The sequence below is a fragment of the Aptenodytes patagonicus genome, chromosome 5 (assembly GCF_965638725.1).
Source record: "Aptenodytes patagonicus chromosome 5, bAptPat1.pri.cur, whole genome shotgun sequence".
NCBI lineage: Eukaryota > Metazoa > Chordata > Aves > Sphenisciformes > Spheniscidae > Aptenodytes > Aptenodytes patagonicus.
Window position 1 is genome coordinate 33,937,019 of NC_134953.1, and position 21,412 is coordinate 33,958,430.

Genomic DNA, 21,412 nt, shown 5'->3' on the forward strand with positions numbered 1-21,412 from the left:
CCCCAACTTCACAGCCTGCTTTCAAGCTGTGACTTGGCAATAAAAATAAATAAATAAACAAACTTTCTCTGTGCAAAGACTTGGCAGACAGCTTTTTCCCTAGACATAAATTTGTTTTGCAAAATTAGAAAAATCTGTTGTTATATATCTAAAATTTACAGTTGTTATGTGTTAGATTATTGGTTCTGGATAGGCTTTTATAGTCATGCAACTCTAAAAATACTGATGAGGGAGGGAAATTGACAAGGCAAGTAGCCTTCACTGTAACTCAATTCTTCCCCCCCCCGATGCTATTAGTCACCAAATCCATGGAGTCCTTACAGAAACTAGAAGCAAATCTCTAGGAATATTTGTTCAAAATCAATGTCTTTTTGGTCTTTAGAGTGTATATGTTTGGGTTTTTTTCCTTGCATTCTTTCTTGGCAATGTATGCAGAGGTAGTAGAAGTAAGCATAGCTTATTTTAAGCTTTCTGATTTTCTCTGCATTGTTTTTCTCTTTATTCATTGCAATGGATGGATGGATGAAACTTTATGAATTTTGGTTGTAGGATGGTTTTAGTTATTTGCCAACAATCTTAATTTTAATATAGTATGCAGGGGGGAAAAAAGGTTACTGGAAAGTAAATATTCTAATAAGTGAATATGCCTATATAGTATTCATAATTCTGTATCTGAGAGTAAATGTGGGCCTAAGGGGAGAATGAAAAATATGAACGTCTTACTTGTCTGTGTTTACATGCACATTCAGATGACATAGGCCTTGATCCAAGAAGCCTCATCTAGCTAGCAGGTAGTCTGAAAAGAGACCATAGACACTCGGACTTCCAGGGGCCTCATAGGTGCTGTATTTCAACAGCAGGGTAAAAGTATCCTATACTCAGTCTGCTTTTTTCCTAGAATTAGTTATGTCTGTCAGAAGTTATAGCACATCTGGCCTCTTTATGGATAGCTTAGTAGCTTGCGTATCAAGTTCCTTCTAACAGAAGGAGATACAGTGGAACCCACCCAAAAATGTCCAGATATTTAACAGTCTATTTATTGTCATTTACTGAGCATGCTGAAATTCTTCCAATTCTTCTTTGGCTGCTCTACCAGAGGAAGAATGCTCCCATATAAACATTTTAAGTTTGTATCATGGATATCTTTGTCTGCATTGTTTTACATTTTTTCTCTAACTTCTTAATAAAAGGTGACACTCTTATTTTCACCTTCAGTCCAAGAGTCCTTTTGTCACAGAATATGTAGACATTGGGTATTTTTTGTAATATTCCAGATATCATGTAGGTTCTGACTTGACAAATTTGTCAGCATGGTGTATGGACAGGTATATTTTTGCTAGTTTTCTTGGTTGTTGAGTGTGCCAGTAACTTCTTGAGTATTTTGGGTTTTGTCTCCCTTTGCCCACCCCCCCTTTTGATACCTCCAGTTGACCTTGTGGCTTTACTCTGACCTGTCTACAGTGAGCATCCTCAAAACCTAAAGGTTGCTTTATATATGAATTGAGAAAGTTTAAATGCCTGATTTTCATTCATTGACTCTGGAAAACTTGGTCATATTTATGGAGCCACTTGAGACCCTGAAATACTGAGGTTGATATGTGTTACGGATTACTTCATGAAATTTATTATAATAAATAATGAAGTGAGAATAATATGTAATGTTATTGAAAAGCCAATTGAAAAATAGTATTAAAGATTGTTTGTTATGCAGATTTCTTGTTTGTTTAGGTCTTGTTACTTTTCTTGCCAGATCTTTTCATTTCAGCTGAGTTGTTTCTCTGTTTAACTTCTTATTTCTAAGCTGAAAACTGGAAGTGAGACTAGCTTTGTAATTACAAGAAGAATGGATAATTGTTTTGTTTGGATTTCAACAAATTCAATTTAAGGTCAGATTTCTTCTTTAACAATGTGTGCTCTATCCTTTTGTTCCTAAAGGCATATTTTCAGCAATTTGGCTTACCTCTGTGGCCATTGGGGTGGAATTCTTTATCTTGGCTTGATATAAGCAAGCTTTCAGAGTATGTATGGGTTAGTGTCTGACTTTGTGCACAGGAAAACATAATCTTTTTGTCAGGTGGTTTCTGGTTCAATGAAAAAAGTTTTTGATTGGGGTGTTTTTGTGTATGATGACCAGCTTGGTAACTTCTGAGAAATAGCTCAGGCTTTCGATATGGATAACTGTCCATTTCATTTAAAAAATAATAAATAATAAACAACTCGGATACGTAGCTAGTGTGTTTCTATGACAGTTTCAGAAAAAATCAAATCTAATTAACATGAGGACAATCTCAACATAAGTGTTATGAATTTGCTCTCATGTAGTGGATAGGAAAGGTAAAGGATAATTGATTACTTAACTTCAGGTAAGTAATCTACAGTTTCTTGAAATCCTGTTAAGTTGATTTGTCTTGCTAAAATTAAAATAATATCTAGTTATCTGTCCTGTTTAAAGAGTGTTTTGATGCAAGGAATGATTTTGTTTCATCATAGCTCAAACCTGAAGAGCGGAATATGCTTTTATATTCTCTTATAAATGTAGTCTTTCAATGCAGATAGAGAAAGAAGTTTTGATACTAACTAACGTAAAGGTAAATTCACAAACATATATTACATTGTGTTTTCAATAACAATTTCAAGGGTTTAGAAAATGAGACACAAAGCTGATGTGAGATCAACACAAGTTGCAATAATTCTTTTAAATGAGCCTTGACTTAATCAGTGTATCTTGGGTTCAGCTCCTGTAAAATATGGCCTGTATTGTAACAATTTTTTTCATAATTAAAATAACATTTGAAGTAAAAGTTCAAATTCATTTTTCCATGTGAACTTAGAAGAAATTACAATTGGGCTTTTTTATGATCTGGTGATTAAGTAGACAACCGGCGTACTTCATGGGTACCATAATAGTTAACACCTGTTTCAACTGTTTTATATTTGTATTGGATGGAACCTCGGCAATCCAATATATCTTGAAAAGCAAAAACCTAATATAAAATACTTCACGGTATGGAAGAAATTATAATAAACAGAGTACAGCTTAAAATATAAAATGCTTATTATGCACATTTACATAGCCTTTCGTCTGTATTTCTGAAACCAGTTGTTACCATTTTGTGTAAAAATAATCCTAGTTTTTGTGAAGTCAGTTAAGTGATTATTCAATACCATAAAATAAATACCGTTTCTAAGAAAATAGTAGTTCCTGAGTAGCAGAGGTTGGCAGAAATGAATCAATTTGTCAGTCAGAAGTCAGTACACTGTATTAGTTACCATTTGGTTTGTGGCTTCTCTCAAATCTGCTTTGGGGACAGGCACCATTGGCAGAAGGGTGGAGTGATCTCCTAAGGCGAGTAACCAGGCATGGCTTTCCAGAGCTCATATGGAAATCTTGTCAAAGCACTGATGCTTTCCTATTTCTCATTAGAGACACTGTTAAGCAGTTGTCATTGTACACGTTTAGTTGCGTTCAAGGAGTACTTTCATTGACTTTTACCACTTTTGCTGTAAAATGCGCTGTTGGAAAGTTAACTGTTCTTCTCTTACTTGGGTCATATTTGTGGTGCCTGGTCCTGCTGGCGGAGGAGCCTGTGGTTCTGGAGAAGACTTACAAAAAGATAATTTTGTCTGCTACTGCTTCTTGAAGCTGTGGTTGCGCAAACACCTTCAGCTGGCGTATGCCAGAGCTGCCAGCTAAGTGAGCCCCAAAGATCTCCTTCCCTCTGTCCTTCCCAGCTAAGTAAGACCGGGGGGCTATTCCAGTAAATGCTACTTTTTCTACCAAGTATAAAGCTAGACCTGGTCCCTGCCGTGGCTTCACGGAAAGTGTTGCCATCAAATGAAGGAGAGCAGCACAAGGTGGAAGTGTGAGCAGCTAAGGCTTTTTCTTTTGGTGGCTGAAAGCGTTCTTATAAAACAAAAGTCTGTCTGTCTTCCACAAGTAACTACTTGCACTTGTCTTTTAAAAACATTCTCACAGCAGCTGAGGATAGTGGGGCTCTAGTGACCTGTGTCTGTAGGAAGAAAGCTCTAAAAGTATTTTTTATCACTATTTGAAGTGGAATTTAGCAAACCATTAAATAACTGAACTGACTTGTTGACATAATATTTCCTAAATTGGGATTAGTGATGGTAACTTAAGCGTAGGCATTGGTGTAACTTCTTAATGTTGTTTGTTACTGGTATGGTGTTTTGAAATCATTAATTCTGTCTGTAAAGTCAGAAAATGCAAAACTTTGTCTATTAAAATCTCAAAGCTTATTTCAAATTTAATGATCAGATGGGCTACATTGTGCCTTCCATGCAGCACAGGTATGACACTGCCGGCCCCCTCTGCCTCCCACAAAAGGCTTGTTCTCTTGGGTGGTTGAGAACTTGGAAAACTACTGCTTTTTGAAGAAAGCTTGGTTTCATATTAAAATTTTAATTAATATTAGTAAGATTACTAAAATAATCTGCCAGGGTAGATCTGTCGGATGTAAATTTTGAGAGCTTCTCAATATGATGTTTCAAAGATGAGGTTTATTTTGAGAGTTGGGGTTAATACTCTCAAGATCTGTTTAGGAAGAAGTTGAGCTTAAGCTGCAATGACCTAGCAGACTTTTTTTCCTAAACACAAATTACACTTGTTTTTATCTTGGTTTATCTGATTTGAGGTAAACCTCAATGACTTACTAAATTGCACCTCATTGTAGTGAACACTGTAAATGGTTTCCACTTTTAATGACTTGTGCATAAATTTCATAACTCTGGAATGCTTCTCTTGCTCATTTCCCTGCAAAAGATGCTGGTTTTGTCTTGTTGTTTGAACAAAATCATTTTAGCCTTTCAATTATGAAAGAAATGGATAAATTTCCCTTTGTGTTTGGCTACCCTTACTGTTTTCAGAAGGGCTAGAACCGTCTTTGCCTGCTTTGGAGAGGAAGAAAGGCTTCAAGATAATTTCACGCTAATAGTAAATGTTTCGCACACATGTTGGAAACTTCCTTAAATACAAGTACTTAGTTTGGAGGTAATCATAGATTAAAATGTATGTAATTGTGGCTAGCATCCCAAAATTCATAAACTACTGATGAAATCTAATTTTTCTTAACTGTAATTTCTTCTCGTAGAAATAAGGAAGCAAATTTTAGGAAGCTAGGTAAAATAAAAGAGTAAACCAATATAACTGGTACAAAGAGTTATATCAAGAGGAGGTAGGGCAAAAGGAGGAAATAGCTGGAGAATAGCTAACTTAAAAGGAAACATAATATATGGCTTCACATAGTTTGTCTTCAAAGTTTTAGGCATTTTTTTCTTTTATAGTGAAAGATACCATCCCAAGTGTAACTGAGTACTTTAAGCCACAATTCTGAGCATCTTTTTTTTTTTTAATTCAGCGCATGATGGAGATGGTAATGACTAGATCACCTTAATATACAAAAACTATTTTATATGAAAAATGATCAGAGGCATACCTCTTCATGGATTAAATAGTGCTGCATCATGGACACAAAGTGACAAAATACTAATATATTGCAATATGTTTTTAATCATGTGAAGAATTGATTTAAGGTGTACAGACCTTAAACTTCAGTGTCTTTTCCAAAAAACACCATACAGTCTTCCCTGCCTTTTCATAGATATTGTGAGACCTGACAAATGGATTATCATAAAACATATCTTACGTGCTGAAAAGCTATAATGAAACACCGTATCTTTATAGTATGGTGTAACAACTAAAACCACTGATTATTAACTAAAGATGTTTTTAAAGTGCCATTTGCTCCAACTTCACTATTCTCTATACTGTTTTTTCTGTGAACCCAGTTTAGGATGTTCTCATTCCCTCTTCCTTACTTCATGCTTGTTGGAGTCCATCTGTTGTGCCATACAGTTGTTGGTGGGGCCAAGCTGTAAATCAGGTCACCAGAATGATTCAGCTTAAAAATAAACCTACAATAAAAAGCTTGGAATTTGCTTTGTCAGCGTTCTGTTTAAATGCCTGCAGAGCATCACTGCTATTATCTAAGCCACCTCTTGTTCGTATTCAGTTTAGAAATCGTGTATTTGCAGCTGGAACAAAATCTGTCTATTCTCAAAACTGCAACTGCAGCCTCAATCTGTCATGTTCTCATGTCCAATTTATCTCCTGTACCCTCTGATTAAAAGCACGTTGGTCCCATGTTTCACTTGAAATAGTGTGGTGGTACTCATTTCCCAAAAGTGTTTCATAGCTATTCCTGAGTTAATGGAAAACTTGTAAAACAACATGCATATGTGAAGTGGCTGCTGTCAAAAGAAAGTTGTCTTTTTCTGCTGGTATCTGTAGCTTGTAAATCTGAAAAATGGAAATCTTCCCCAATTGTTTTCTGTGCTTCCAGAAAACCTTGTTCTGGTGAAACTTCCACCAGTTTACTCTTCTCTTAGATGCACTTGTGGGTTTTGAGGGCGAGGAGGGCTTTGTTTTCTTCTCAGACTTGTGGAGTTCTGGAGTCTGGAATTGCTCTGCAGCAATTGAAAACTGCTTGCCAGGCTTCATTCACTGCCTCTGCTCTGACTACACTTGGGTTAAATAACATGAACTTCTTGAACTGTATTAGATAAAACTTGGTAGTGTACACTTTCTTCATGGTATTTAAGTGTTGCTATTGATATTTTGAAAAGCCTATTTCAAATGTAGCGGCATTGCTTCCTCTGGGGTAGAAAAAGTCGTCTCATGCCCCTAGCCTGTATCTGCTCGGTTGCGTTTGTTCTTACATTGCATTAGCTGAATTAATGTTAACTTAAGGGTTTGGGATTGCTTGTGTAATCGGAAGAGTGGGGAGAAATAAGTACCTGAAACAGTTTTGAAGCCAGGGTGATGGGGTGAGCTAGAGGTTTGTCTTGTACATGAGAAATACAGAAAAATCACAATGACAATGAGTTTCTTCAGCAATCCAGTACCATTCAGGAAACTTTTTTTGCACTTGGAGTTCCATTTGGAGGCATCCCTTTCTCCAGGAAAAAGGAAATTATCCTCTTCATAATTAGCTTGACCTGCTGTGTTTTGAATTGGTTGCTAGGTCTAAGGTTGCAATAGAGATAAGCTACAACATAAGCTATGTGCAGTTGTATCATTTTAAGTGCAATCAGTTACATTAAATATACAGTTATGGGTTTAAATACATGTGGGAGATAATCCAGGCCCTAATCCAGGTCTCGCTCTTGAAATCACTGAATTATATGATCACTTCTTGTAAGCTTCCAAGCTGTGTTCTACAATGATGTTTTGTTCTGCCATTGGGTGTTGTCCACACTGTTTTTGAAAAGTACTCTGAAGGCTCTATACTTTGTTTACAGCCTACGTGTGTTTAGTTATTATTCACTCTTCCTTTTGTCAGCATTTCCTTTTATGTAAATACAAATGTCCCAGTGTGACCAGTACAGCCCTAGAGTACAGGGAGCATTTCAGTGTGCTGGCACGTGTTCCTCTGGCGATGCCTGTTCTCCCTGCTCATCCTCTCTGAAGCTGAGGTCCTGGGACCCACCCTATGCTTAGCCCCTTGCACTGGGTCAGTTGACACCACAAGAGGTGTGTGTTGGATGTGGGGAGGAGGGTGGTGTTCTCCGTTGTCCCTTCTCCTCCAAATAGGGTTGGTGTGAAGAGTGTTTTCTGATGGTGTTTCTCTTCATAAAGTCAAGATTTTTACCTTTCAGACTTTGATTTCCTAGGCTAAGAGGGTGAAGATCTCTTAGTTTTTCCCAGCTTAACAAGTGCTTCTTTGCCCACGGTTGCCAAGCCCTACCAGTAGCCACGTTCAGTGCCGCTTTTAGCTTCGAGTCATCTTTCTTGAACGTCGTTCTCAAATGTTCAAATGTGCTCATGCCTCTGGTTTGTACAATGGCACCATTTCTAGTGGAAGTATATAGGGTTGCCTTTTGTTTTTCAGCTGCTTTGAATGTTTGGTAGAATTACATGGCAAAGTATGCGGTGTGAATAAATCATTAGATTTACGCGACCATATTTACTTTGTAACTAAAATATGTATCAGTATATTATAGCTGTAGTGTGCAAATACAAACATCTGCTTGGACTCCATCCTTAGCAAGTGACTTGCAAAAGGTTGTTCTGGGTATTAGTCAGTTGTTGACAAATGTTTATTGCATGAGGAAAAACTACCTGGAGTTATAATTTCACAGTAGCATGTACTCATTGATAATTTCTATACGTAAACCTGTAAATTTTCTCCTATGTATATTTAGTAACCAGATCCTGCTTTTGTTTTACAGCTGCTGCAGAGGGCAAAGGGAAAAGTGGGGAAGACTTTTTTCAGAAGGTAAGAAAGATATTTTAATTCTACAACATCAATTGACTAGAGGAAAAATTAGGCCCATTGCTCATTCATGAGATCAACTAATTAAGCGTAGTGTGCAGTTTCCACTATGTTGATCAAATCTTTTAAAAATGTTTTTGTCATTTAATGTGTCTACTAACCATCAGCTGTGCATGGAATGTGATGAGAAATATGTTCTTTTGTGTGTGCTACTGTCATTCATGCACAAAACTTAATTATTCTTTAACAGAAAATGTCAAAATACGCATTATGAAAGTTTATTTTGCTTAGTAGCAGGGGCTTCATCCAAAAGATGTTGTGAGGTGGTCTTAAGGTTTTTATGTCAATGGATAAATGCTACATCCTGTTATTGAAAAACTAACATGAAACTTATTGTGATATTGTTGAAAGCATAAATATTTGGTTGAGAAATGCAAAGGCCTTTTAAGAAAGAAATGCACCATCCACAGAGTGATTCAATAAAGTTTGTGGTTAGACAGAGGCACGGAAGGACTGGAAAAAATAGTCCTGCAGCAACTAAACTACAAAGAGAAACATGGTCAAGAGTAATGACTTTGAAATTACTTTTGCAAAGCAATATTTTTTTTCAAGAATAGCGTATAAAATATTATTTAGGAGTTATGTTAATGACTGCTTATAGAATGCTAATGAAAATGATGAGCTGTTTTGTCTTGCTGTACTATAGAGAAGACAGTGTAAATTTTCATGCTGTATACTGAAATGCCTTGAAACTCCTTTTTGATTGGTTGTCTGTTAAGCAAGTACTTTGCCGTATTTTCCATGTTTTCTTCATATTTATAAGTGATACTTGTAAAAGGTCTCTTTTTAGATGTGAAAGAATACTTTATCCTGCACGTAGTTGTCAGATGCTTTGATGAAGGCTGGTGGGGAGGAGCATGTATACTGCCAAAATGTTTGTTTTAGAAAGTATTTTATGGGAGTTTTCAGATTATGTTGCTCTTGACAATGAAAGTTACTTTTCTGAATGTGGTGCTTGTGCTTAACTGTCTAATATTAGTGTGCACAGAGGAGAATGTGTCAAAAATTCTTCCTTAGGATTTTATCAAAATGCATGGGTGTGTTTTACTTGCTGCAACAAAGCTAAGCCATAGTAGCATGTAATTCATTCTACACATCATTCATTTTACAACACAGTGTTTTCTCACACTTGTATAAATCTGGTCATAATTCTTGAAGCTGTAGACAAAATATTTCCTCTGTGGGACTGAGTGGCTTATATATTTGACATACGTATTTGGATACTCGATTATTTACTGTAGATATGATGTACCTTACAATTATGTAGTTATTAGTGTAATAGCAAAAAATGCTGTTTTGAATTTAATAGGAAAGCGAAATGTGCTAGCACTTCAAGTATGTGAATAAGAGTACGCTACTTATCCATACTGATAATAGATGTAGTGGCTATTTTGGCATTAATATATTGTCATATACATGCATAATTATATAGGCACAGTGTGGATGCTGTGATAGGTTAAAGCTGCTTCATTATGACTGGCATTCTTCTTACAGTCTCATCAACTCTATAGTTTAGATTACTGAAGCTTCTAAGTGCCTACACATGATACTACAGCTAATAAAAACAGATGGAAACTATCTTCTTTGCGAGTTTTCTTTTGTTCAAAAAAATCTTTGGACAGTTGCTCATAGCTTACTCACCGTCTCTGTCTGCAATTTCCTTTAATCAGGGTTAAGCTTTTTCCTTTCTCATGTGAAATGAATAAGGCAGAGTTTCTGGAGGTAAAATGAAGACTCTTTTCATGTGTTCCAGGTTGTGTAGTGAGGAAGAAAGTGATTTGCAGCATTAGAAACACATTGCAAACTAAGGTGGCAAGATACTTTCAGAAACTTAATATGAATTCGAAGCAATAGTAAATGCATTTTTTTAATAGTTTTGAAAATGAGACTTTCTTCAGGGCATTATTGGCAGGCTTTTGAGTGGAATGGGAAGGGGAAGCGCATCATTTAAGAGGCACATCAAGAACTGTGGGTGTAATTTGCATAAATAATGCCATGTATAGTATTTTCTGACAAACTCTACCCTCAATGTGCTGAAGTTATGGTTGGGTGGAAGGGGTGTGTGAGGTGAAAGAAGTTTTCATATGAATGCTGAAATGATAGAAGTAACAAGGCAAAGATTCAAGAAGGTGATTCTATATGTCAAGACATGCAGACCAAGAGGGAGGAGAGAGGAGGACGGTACTGGAGGGAGTGAGACAATGCTGATTTCTTGCAGGTGGCTCTGTAAGTGGCTGCTGGGTCTTGCTTGGTGGCTGGTCAATGGGGGACAGCACTCAGTTCTTTATTAACTTGCCCTCAGGAGGAACAGAAGTTGCTCATACGCTCTCTGAGCCAGGCTCGAAATCAGGGACTTGGCCTGGATTGTTAAGCTACATGTAGTATGCTCTAATGAATCTGTCATGCTTTTAAAGACAGTTAACTTAATATAAGGTTTTGGTGCTAAGTGGTCTTTTACTGGTCTTCAAACATGTGAGGAAGCAGTATTACTTTCTTGGATTTTCATAATCAAGCAGATGCTCAGTGGATGTGAACTGGTCCTATCAACTTTTAACTTATGAAGTTTAATAATAAGAATTTAAATGTCAAAATGCATTATTTCACTGAGCATTTTAGCAGCAACAAGCACATGTTCTACAGTTGCTGGTGGAGTTAAAGAATAAGCCCCAGTTCTTGGCTGCAAGGGGCAAATTAAGCTAATATTTCTGCCCTGTCATGGCGGGGGAGATCAAGTGAAGTACCCCTTCCTCTGCTCCTGAATTAAAGTGAGAAGTAGATAAATGTTTTTTTGGTAGTGTCACTTTAAAAAATCTGAAGACTTTAGCATACTCTCTTCTAATATTTCTAATATTAAGTTTTAGTACTGCTTCAAAGGGGGGAAAACCTAACGTAGTCTAATGTGGATTTTTCAAAACCACTGGGAGCTGCTAATAATTTAGCAAGAAATAAGTAAATAATGTGATAGTTTTCTCTCTAGAGCTCTCTGATCTGCAGTTCAGTGACAGGTAATCTTAAATAAACATGGATTGGTTTGCTGTTGTGTTACATACTATTTATGTAAAAGATCCTTGTGGACCTTGCTCTATATATTATTGTCCTAATTTATTCCGTGAGAGTAATACATAATATGAAGTTATTACTTGTTCTTGATCCAAAGCCCATTTTCAGTTGATGGTGAAATTTTTCCACTGAGTTCCATAACATCTGGTTCACGCCTCATAGGCAAGCAAGGCCCTTCCTAGACAAAGCCAGGACATTGTTCCAAGGAACATATAATTTATGTAGCACTATAGATATGCATGGCACTCTTATATAAAATGTAAGAAGGTGGTGGGTCTCTGCCCTGAAGAGTTCATAATCCAAAACAGATGAGGGTCAGCTGTGTGGACAGAGGGGAATTTAATGCATAATTTCTGTTTGCTTTTAGTTCTTGTCTCATCAAGTCTTTTCTTAACACTTGGAAATCTTACTGCTGATGATAACCTTTCATTCTGAAATTTCTCAGGGCAAGAGTGTACATCTAGCCTTACCATGGGACTGTCAACAGTATGGTGGGCGATAGGTGAAGGTTGTGGGTTTAGTAGAAGTTGGGTGGAGTTCTTGGTCTAACGTGGGACTGCATGTGCAGAAGGTAGTGACTGGAAATGATGCACACATTGTGCTCTGCCCAAGTGCTTGACTCTAGGTCAGATGTACGCTGCTCATTTCAGCATAATTCAGTGTGTATGTGTGTTAGTCATGGGCTTTTGGAGTATTTCTGAAGGGGCTCCTCAGCTTTTCCTTTGCTGGCTTTCAGCAGTTTGTTTGCAGAATTTGGTTGCGTGGAAGGCACAATATACTACCAGCCAGCTGTAACTTGTGGGTTTTATTGTTTCTGAATGTTTGAGATTATTTAGATTTTATGGTTTTGGGTTGGGTTTTTTTTTTAATCAATGAGAAATGATGTTTGTAGGAATATATTCACTTGCACAGTTGCAGATACTTGGGGGTTTTTAAGATATCACTGGATTTAGGCAAAATGTGTATTTAAATGCTTGTGCTTCTCTTGATTGCAGACTCTCTTCTTCCCTGAAAGGGATGTAATCATGCTTGAAGTGTGAAGATGCAAATGGACAAATGTTGCATCTTTGTACCAAAATCTCTTCTGTTAATTATTAGGAGCTTAGGAGTGTAAAGGAAGACTATGGTTTTCTTTTTTCATTTTCCTTCCTGTCCTTACATGTAACATGTTTCATCTGTAGCTTCTTATTTTGTTAAATGAGTAGCACCTTAAAAGATACTGAGGCCATTTTGGAAGTAATATTTGGTGAAACCATCCTTTAAAATGAGTTACTGTTCCAGTATACATATTGGAAACAATAGCAGTAAGAGACTTAAAAACAAAACAAAAAAAATTGCAATTATTTGAAGACGTGAAAAATGGGTATATCTAATTGCATCTTTAATCACCTTTCTGTTAAATTCCTCTTCTGTATGCAGCAGTTATTAATGAGTGTACATTACCTTATAGTTGTTTAGGAGGCTCTGGCAGCAAAGGCAGTAAGGAAGCTGCCTCAAGACCACCTTGTTTATCTAAGACAGTAAAAGAGCTTGTTTTGCAACATCCTGTATTTTCACTTGTATCTTTGAAGAATGTTTGTTAGGTTGATCTGGGGCAAACCTTGTAACTTTTGCAAAATTCTTATGTGGGAATGTATTGATACAGTGTTTATCTATACATGAATGCTTTTGTAAGTATAGATAGTATATACTGATAGAACTTTTTTTAGTTAAATTTATTTCTATTTTTCTGTCTGCAGTAGGTCAGGCTGAAAGTTGATCGGTCTTCCTTTTTAATCTCGGTCTTCCTTTTTAATCTCTGAACATGAAACGTGTAGGTAGAGCTTCAAATATGAATGGTTTAGGGCATTTTCAGGCATAAAAAATATTAATCATTGACCTGAGACTAAGATGTCTCGGGCTGATTATTATCCATGCTCAGCAGTAACTTCTGAAGGGCTTTCCATGTGTCTTCATCCATGACTTCTCTTGAACTGCCTATTTGTAATTGTAGTTTCCCTAAGGCTATACTCCTATTTCTGATGGCAACCACCCAGCTATCGGTTTCTTCCAGGGCTATTTATCTTGCTAGTGAGACATAGTGAGTTCATGGTTATTTATACATTTCATGGGTTTTGTCTCTATTTCAACCACAGGAGCAGTTTTGAACTGCAGAAACTGGTTCTACACCTTCCACTTTTTCTGGGTAGAAATCAGTATCTGCATTAGCATTAAAATAACCTCTTGATGTAGAGTTTGGCTCATAGCATGTGACAAGGATATATTAAGGCCATGCATTTCCAGAATGTGCTTGAAACGCCCGGCTGTGCTAGGCTGTGATGGGAATGCTGGCATGCGCTTCTAATTTACATTGTGCTTCCTCTCATTTAGCTTCCTGGGAAGAGGAAGCGACTGCTCAGAAAGGGTGGTATGGATTAGAGAGTTGAAAGAACGTCAGTGGCAGTCAACATTTGCAGGAAATCTTGAGATCGAGAGATTTGTCTCCCTTTTGGCAAAACCACACCCAGTGGAAAGGAGGAGACTGTTTAGGTTGGATCGATTTCTCTAAAAAGGTAAATCAAGAACGCTTACTTAACTTTTTGCTTAGTTCAGGCAGAGCTAAGTGGTGGGAAGGCTTCATTCTTGTGGAAACCTGCATTTGTCACGTCTCTAGTATAGCAATCATTCTGTTAAGGGAATGGAGTAGTTACAAGGTTTTTGAATTTTTTATTTCGTCTTTAGTTTCTTCTGTGTTGCTTCTGATATAACGGGGACAATCTTGAGAGTTTACCCATAATATAAAAATGTTCTCTGGGCCTAATCCTTGAAGTGCCCACTGCAAGTAGAAGTCTTAAAACAGCAACTGTCCTTGCTGAGTTGCTTGTGAATAATTCCCTTGGCCAGAAACAGTGGAGGTTTTGATCCCATGGCATTACACTGAGTGACTCTCTACATCACTGCTTGCAGCTCGGTCTGAGTTCCAAGTGAATTAGAGTTTTAGTTGATGATGATGAAATGCCATTTTATGCCACCTTATTGCTATACTTAACATTTTGTGCAAGATCTCTTGTATTATAAAGCAACAGAGAAGGAGCAATTTGTCACCACAGTCTGGATTGAGATGCTTAATCCTTTTCACTCTGAAAGTTAAATCCTCTCTTAAAACAGAGGAGGGATTTCGGTCCTCAGAAATGCTTGTACTCTTTTCTTTTCCTCTGGAAAAAAAATTAAGAAAGAGGAAGTGAGTATGAGAAAGATACAAATTAATAATATACACTGGGTTCCTGATTTGTAGGGAGGAGACTTGCTGCTTCTGTTTTTGGAGAGGAGAGTTGGCTGCATATTGGTGTTTCTAACGATGTGCTGTGGGGGCTTCATTGTTAAGTAATATTTTTTTCTTAGATAAATTTCCCCTTTTTTCTATTACTTGTGTAGAATTCATTAATGCTGTATACACAGATATAGCTTTTTTTTTGCATGCTTAGATAAACCCTTTACATTTTTGACTATACTTACTTTTATTTTAAATAAATGACTGAATAATTACCTGTGACCTTTGATTAATATTTCCATTGAGGGTGAACAAAGCATTCAAGTCAAGTAAAGGAAGGATTTTAATGTTTCTCCGTACGTAAGGGTATCTGATTGATAGTTTTCTTCTCACTTAACTTTATTTGCTGTATTTGTAAATTAAGTACAAAGTTCTGTAAATGTTATTGTTGCAGACGGTTCATCTAGTGCAGTTTTTGGATGCAGCAACAATACTGCAATATTTGCTTGCTTAAACAAGACCCTTGTTTTAAGAATGTTCTTTCCCAGTTTATTTCAGGTAGAGCGAAGGTTAAAAAAGATGCAGTGTGTGTGTGCATGCATGTGTTCTCTTCCCTTCTAAGCTAAAATGCCTTAATGGAAAAGGAAACAATATAAATTCCAAAGCCATATCCACATAGGTAGCTTCCCCATTTCTCTCTTTACTGATTTAGAGCTTTTATTTATAGCCTGAAAGTTTGAGTTGTAAAGCTGATGTTGTTTACGCTGCTGCCTTTATTACTTTTACATATAATAGGTTAATTAGTTTTTTGAAGTATTATCAGCTGATACCCATTTATCAAAACTGTGAATAAATGAATACATTGCTTATGATGTTAATCTTGTCCTCTAATTTTAGCTTCAGTATTTCTTCATCCTGCACATGCTTGCCTTAATTCTTGATAATGTCATTAGGAATAGCAGTATCTGGTGAAGATGGTAAGTTTGTTTAGAGTTAATCTGGGCTAGGATATAGTCCTTGACAACAAACAGCCTGCTTGCTTGTTTGTGGAAGTCTCAAAGTCTGTACATGCAGACCACAAAATTATTGGTCATGAGAAGTTGGAGAAGAGCATGTTAATATTTTGCTTAGTTTGACATGAAGCTGTGTAGAAATATGTGAATGGGAAACAGGCATGTTTTCCTTCTGTTGCCTTTTTATTCCTGAATCTAGATTAGTTGGAAAATTCAGAGACACTTTAATTTTTTTGGATAAAGTTATTTTGGCATTTAATAAAGTTAACTTAAAGTAAAAATCAGTTTAACAAAGATGGACAAATTAGTATGTGAAGATCAAATTCCTGCAGTATTGAAACAAATAGTTTGCGGTGGAAGCATGAAAAAAAAGTATGGTGGTATTGAACCTTATCCATACAGGTTATCCCATATCATAGTCTCTAAAATAATTTAAATATTACCCTTTTCAAAGACAGGTAAAAGTGGGGGAGAAGGACTAGCCAAGTAGTCACATACAGATACTTTTCTAAAAATGTTTGGGGTTTCTGACAGTTGGAATATAAAATTGTAGGGTAGGGGTACCTGATTTTCCAAGAGACACATGCACTCATGTCCTTGGACTTGGGAAGGCACTTTTTTCATACTGCTCCTTCCTGTACAGAAACTTGCACAACTGGGGCTCGATCCTTGTCCTCCCTATGCATTGTTTTGTTCTGTATTTCTAAGAAGTTTACAGCTACTTGTAAACTATTAATATTGGCAATCTAAATTAAGAACAAACTTACTAAAGTGTTTTCTGTGTTTTATACTTTTAATTCTCACTGTGCCACCACTCTGCATAGGAGATGGCTTTTCTGCCACGCAGGAGCACAAACTACAAACTCTAAGTAGTGTTTTAGTCTGGAACACGTGGGTGCCTCGGGGCCATCTGCTCCTGCTCCTGCTCAGAATTAGCCCCTCTCCCTTACCTGCAGAAAGGTAGCGTGAATAGTGTGGAGTCAGACGCACTGTACTGCCTTCTTTTTAGAGTAGTAGCTGTAATATAAACAGTGAATTCTAGTTTTGGATTTCATATGTGGACCACCTTAGGGGAAAAAAAACTACAACAGAGCTTGGGATAGGAATCCATTGCTATACCCCAAATGTAGGCCAGGCTTGCGAAAGAGCTACATATTTGCACCTAGCTTTGGGCTAAATTTTGTCATCTTTGCTTTTTTAACTTCTTATGTGCCCTGTATTTCCTCACCAAAACCAGTAGTCCTTGGTGGTGTACCATTGATGTGTTCTGGCTCTGGCATCTCAAGTGCTTACTCTGGCCTCATCAGTTTTAGAGGCTGAATTCACACTGTCAGTTCCTGAGTAACTTTACACAATTCCTTTTTGTCTTGTTCTTCCTTCCCATCCTTGTTCTTCCCCTGGTTTCTCCTCCCCCCAACCCAAAAAACAACAAACCATTAAATATCATACTCTTTCTGGTTCCAGCTACACCCATTGCTCTGTTCTTGCTGCCAAAACTCATGTTCAGGGATTAGTCATCCTCTCAGATACTGCTGCTTCACCACTTTGCCATTAGAAGAAGAAATAAGGATCAGCCCATGTAGAATTTTACTTGTCTACTGTGACTCTTCAGCTCAGGTCTTCTCCTGCTTATATAGAAATATTTTTTCTTCTTCATGCAAATGATATTCCATGTTTCGATTAAACTATAAGAGTAAACTTGTTTATACTGCTCTAAATGCATGCATACTGAGGGAGACACGCTACTCTAACTTTAATAAAGCTTCTCTGAAAGCAGAAGATGCAAGATGAACATTTTGTCTGTGAAACTGCCAAAATTTGTGTGTGTGTTTTTACTAGGCATCCTGAGGTCTTATTTTAGAATTGTCACATGTCACCATTTGGTTAATACTGAATTAGATTGCACATGTAATGGTTTAATTTTCTAAAATTAAATGCTCATTTGAAAGTTAAAAACTTTTAACTGCAATACTGAATTTTGGCTTTTGTGAGAGTTAGTAAATTGGGTAACTAATCCCTTTGTCCTGGTACTCTTGCCTTGTTAATTACAAGTAGATTTTGCACCATGTTTATGTTGAACTTATTTTGTCTGTGTGTTTCTTCTTTGAAGAAAAATATTTTTGTTGCAAAAATTAAAATAAAATTGCTGATCAACGGGAACTTCAAACTTCTAAATATTCTGTGCAGAGCCCCAGCTTTCATTATGGTTCTTAAAGCTGTATTCAGAATGCAAGCTTATGCTTTTCATGTTCAGTTTGATTTAGAAATGCTTGTTGAGTTGCCTGTTCACTTTTTGTGGCTTTTTGAGTTGAAGCAGTTGGAGCACTTGATTTATAAAAACTGGACATTTTAGCAGAAAGTGTTGATATTAAATGCAGCTTCTGTGCATTTGTAAATGATGGTGGGTAAGGACCTGTATCTGTCTTAAAATGAGTATTTGTGTCTCTACTAACAAGCCATTTATACAGATGTTGCTGAGATTAAGACAGTACTACATGTCAGTTTTATATTAACCAATTTCACTACTTAGATTGTTCTAGGTGTAAAGGAAAATTAACAGGCACAAAATGAGGACGATGTTTATCTTGTGGTAAGATAAATGTGATCAGACCACTCTGATATCTCTCATAGTATTTTCAGTTAACTACTGAATTAATTTTGTATCCTGAAGAATATTTTGGGTAATATTTGGAAAAACAAATGCTTAAAAATCTGTATCAGATGATGGATGACAGTTAGTAAAGTTCCATCATGTTTTGGTCTCCTTTTTGTAAGTAACCTGACTTTGGAGTGGTTTTGAAAGAATCTGACGTGTTACAGCCTTTGTTTTTAAAGCTCACTATATCATTCAAAACCATACTTACAAAGCTTTCGCAGTTATTTCATCTTAAGGTTATTCAACCAGCATTGTGTTTTAACCTCACTGCTTAAGTATTTTCCATTTTATCCTTTAAACAGTGTGCTCCCTGTGAATAATTAAGCAATTAAAATGTACCTGTAGAAGAGCAAAAAGATATGTGGTAGCATTCAGGAATCAGTTGTGCTGGGAGAAGTCAGGGTGGGTGTTGATGGCAGGAATCTTTCTTTCTACCTGCAGAGCTTAGTAGAATATCAACATAATGCTCGGCTTGCTTTCTGCACCCACAACAGCAACTGCTTGACTGTTTTGGATCTGCAAAAAGAGTGTTAGTTTTTATGACAGTAAAACTATCTTCCCATTAATACTCCATGTTTATGGAGAAACATATTTGTCAAGTTTTGAAAGGCCATTACCATGGTACTACTTTTTATTTTACCATTGGTGTTCCCAGATTTCATTTTTTCTATGCTGTCTTGCACAGTAACTTTCATTTTTTGTCTTCTGTAAAATCGATGGAACAAATTTTCTTGAGGATCGTGGAAAAATGGTTCTCAGAAAACAGTCCAATTAAAAATGGGGATGGATACAGTGATGTAACAAAACAATGAGTCACCTGTCCTTCAGCAGCTGTGTATGAAATATTTCTTGGGTATGAGTTATCCTCCGTAAATTTATCAATCTGTGGTAATCCATAAAGAATTGCTGTGTTTTCTTTAACCTGATAGAGATCCAACTTCAAAACAAGATTGCCAAATGCCTACTTACAGAATTTCTATTAGCATGACCTTTATGTAAATAATACTTTTTCTAATCCTCTCTGTCCTCGTCCTAACCTCACACATGGGGTTTTCTCCTCTGCAGCAATTTTTAACTGTACACATTTACACTGGGAAGCACTTGTTTCTTAGTAATACATGTTGGGGGTTGCTTCTGGCTCCAAGCACTTCATAGTTCTTATGTCAGTGGAGAAAGGGATATTTATTGATGTTTTCTCAAAATAGAGATTAGGAGCCATCTTGAACTTGCAGATGCAATTGGCTCTGAAGTTCTAGATGGTCATGTTGCCAATAATAATTCTCTAGAGGTGCCCTTATACTTGCTGCTCTGAGGTGTGCTCACGAAATATAAATGAACAGTCTACCCTGCATTTCTATTCTCTCCCCAATGTCTGCTTGATGCAGAACTTGATCCTTGCAAATTTTTTTTTGGGGGGGGAGGGGCTGCTGATGCAGCTCAGCCATCTATATTTTGTCTCATACTTCATTGCATTTTTGTTCTTTTTCTAATTCACAGTAGTTTCCCCCTCTTTCCCCATTTGCTTTTTCCCTTGACTTGTTACATTAGCATTGCATCAAACTTTTTTTAAATTTTAAACTTCGTACTGCTTGGAAAAATCACAGCTTATTTGATCATACCTGTTTGTCTTGCTGGAAGATGATTTTATACTAAGAAATGCTCTTTCTGTGAGATGTGTAAACGCAGGGTTGAGAACGACATGAAGAGTGACTAAAGATAATTCAGAATATAATTTGGGCCCTGTCTTGATTGTATGCTTTGTGGTAATTTTTTTTGGTCTGCACGTAGAGGCAGTTTCTGAGTAAAAACCAAGATATGGAAGGATATAATTTTTTCCCTATAGTGTCTTTTTGGTGTGTGGTTTTTTTTTTTTTTGCTTTGTCACTTAACTTGCTGAAGGAGAAAGACCTGCCCCCAGTTACCCCAGAGGGAACTGGATCACGTTTAGAACGGTTAATTAAGTTAGAAGAATCACTGCTTGGTTCCCTCCCCTGCTGCTCATCCACCTCTGTGTTTTATTCTGCCTCAAAGACAAGAATGATTTTTATTTTCATGGATATGATCACCTGTAGTTATACAGCTTAATTTTCTTTTGTATAATTTACCGAACTGGTCTGCTTCAGCCATTTTTACAGTCAACTTTTGTAAGAAGTAACTTTGCCTCCAGCCTTGAGAATGCAAGAGGTAGTTCCCCTTGTTAGGGAAAGGATTTTTGAAACTTATTTCTTGATGCCGAATTAAAATGGAGGTTAGTTGCATGCGTTGTCTCCACTTACTGAAATTTTAGGTCCTTGCTTACAGTGTATTCTGGATTTTATTGGTGGTGTGTTGGTTTTTTTTAAGCTAAATATTTAATGCAGGATGTTCAGCTTTGAGCATTTGTCATCAGACACTTGGACAGGATTTGCAGTCTGCTTACATGAAATGGAGTGTAATCTCTGAAATATTCCAAGTGGCAAAGAAGTTAGGTGCTCTCTGAAGATTTGCATTGTTTGATAGTTGAAAATAAACTACCGCTGCAGTCCTTCATATGTTTAAATGTCTAGTGCCGTTGATTAGTTGATCTAAACCTAGGTGTTTCTGTTTGTTTTTAACCTGCACAGAGGAAAACCTAGGAAAACTCTTCGAACACAAAAACTCAGCTGTTCAAAACATGACATGGACAGATAAATAGAAACACCAGTGGGCATACAATTTCATTGCTTTCTAGGGGTTTTAATAGCATGAAAAATTCAGGGTATCTACAAGACCTAGTATTGTTTATTTAAAAAAAAAATTCTTAAATATAGATTAAGATAAACAGGTATCTGTTCTAAAAATATAATTTAAATGTGTTTACGTGGTTTTTAACATCTATGCTTATTCATTGTCTGAGTACTCTACATGTTAAAACGGTGTATATATCTTCTATTGTATTAAGCAAACTTAAACTGAGGAAGCTAATTCCTCACACTGAGACAGGGTTTTTCCATTGATGAAATAGCAAGCTGGCTTTTTTTGGCAATTACGCTTGCAGTTTTAAGAGTTACTTTTGTCATTTCAGTTGGAATGAGCTCGTTGAGCTAAAGTTGAGAAAACCAAT

At 36.7% G+C, this 21,412-nt stretch overlaps 1 protein-coding gene across 1 annotated transcript in view; it reads left to right on the forward strand.

The window, feature by feature from the left end:
* Positions 1–21,412, forward strand: part of BICC1 (BicC family RNA binding protein 1) — a 115,790-nt gene that overhangs the window by 31,734 nt on the left and 62,644 nt on the right. The window contains exon 2 of the mRNA XM_076339295.1: positions 8,248–8,294. Within this exon, the coding sequence (XP_076195410.1) occupies positions 8,248–8,294 (47 nt within the window). The remainder of the gene's footprint in view (positions 1–8,247; positions 8,295–21,412) is intronic.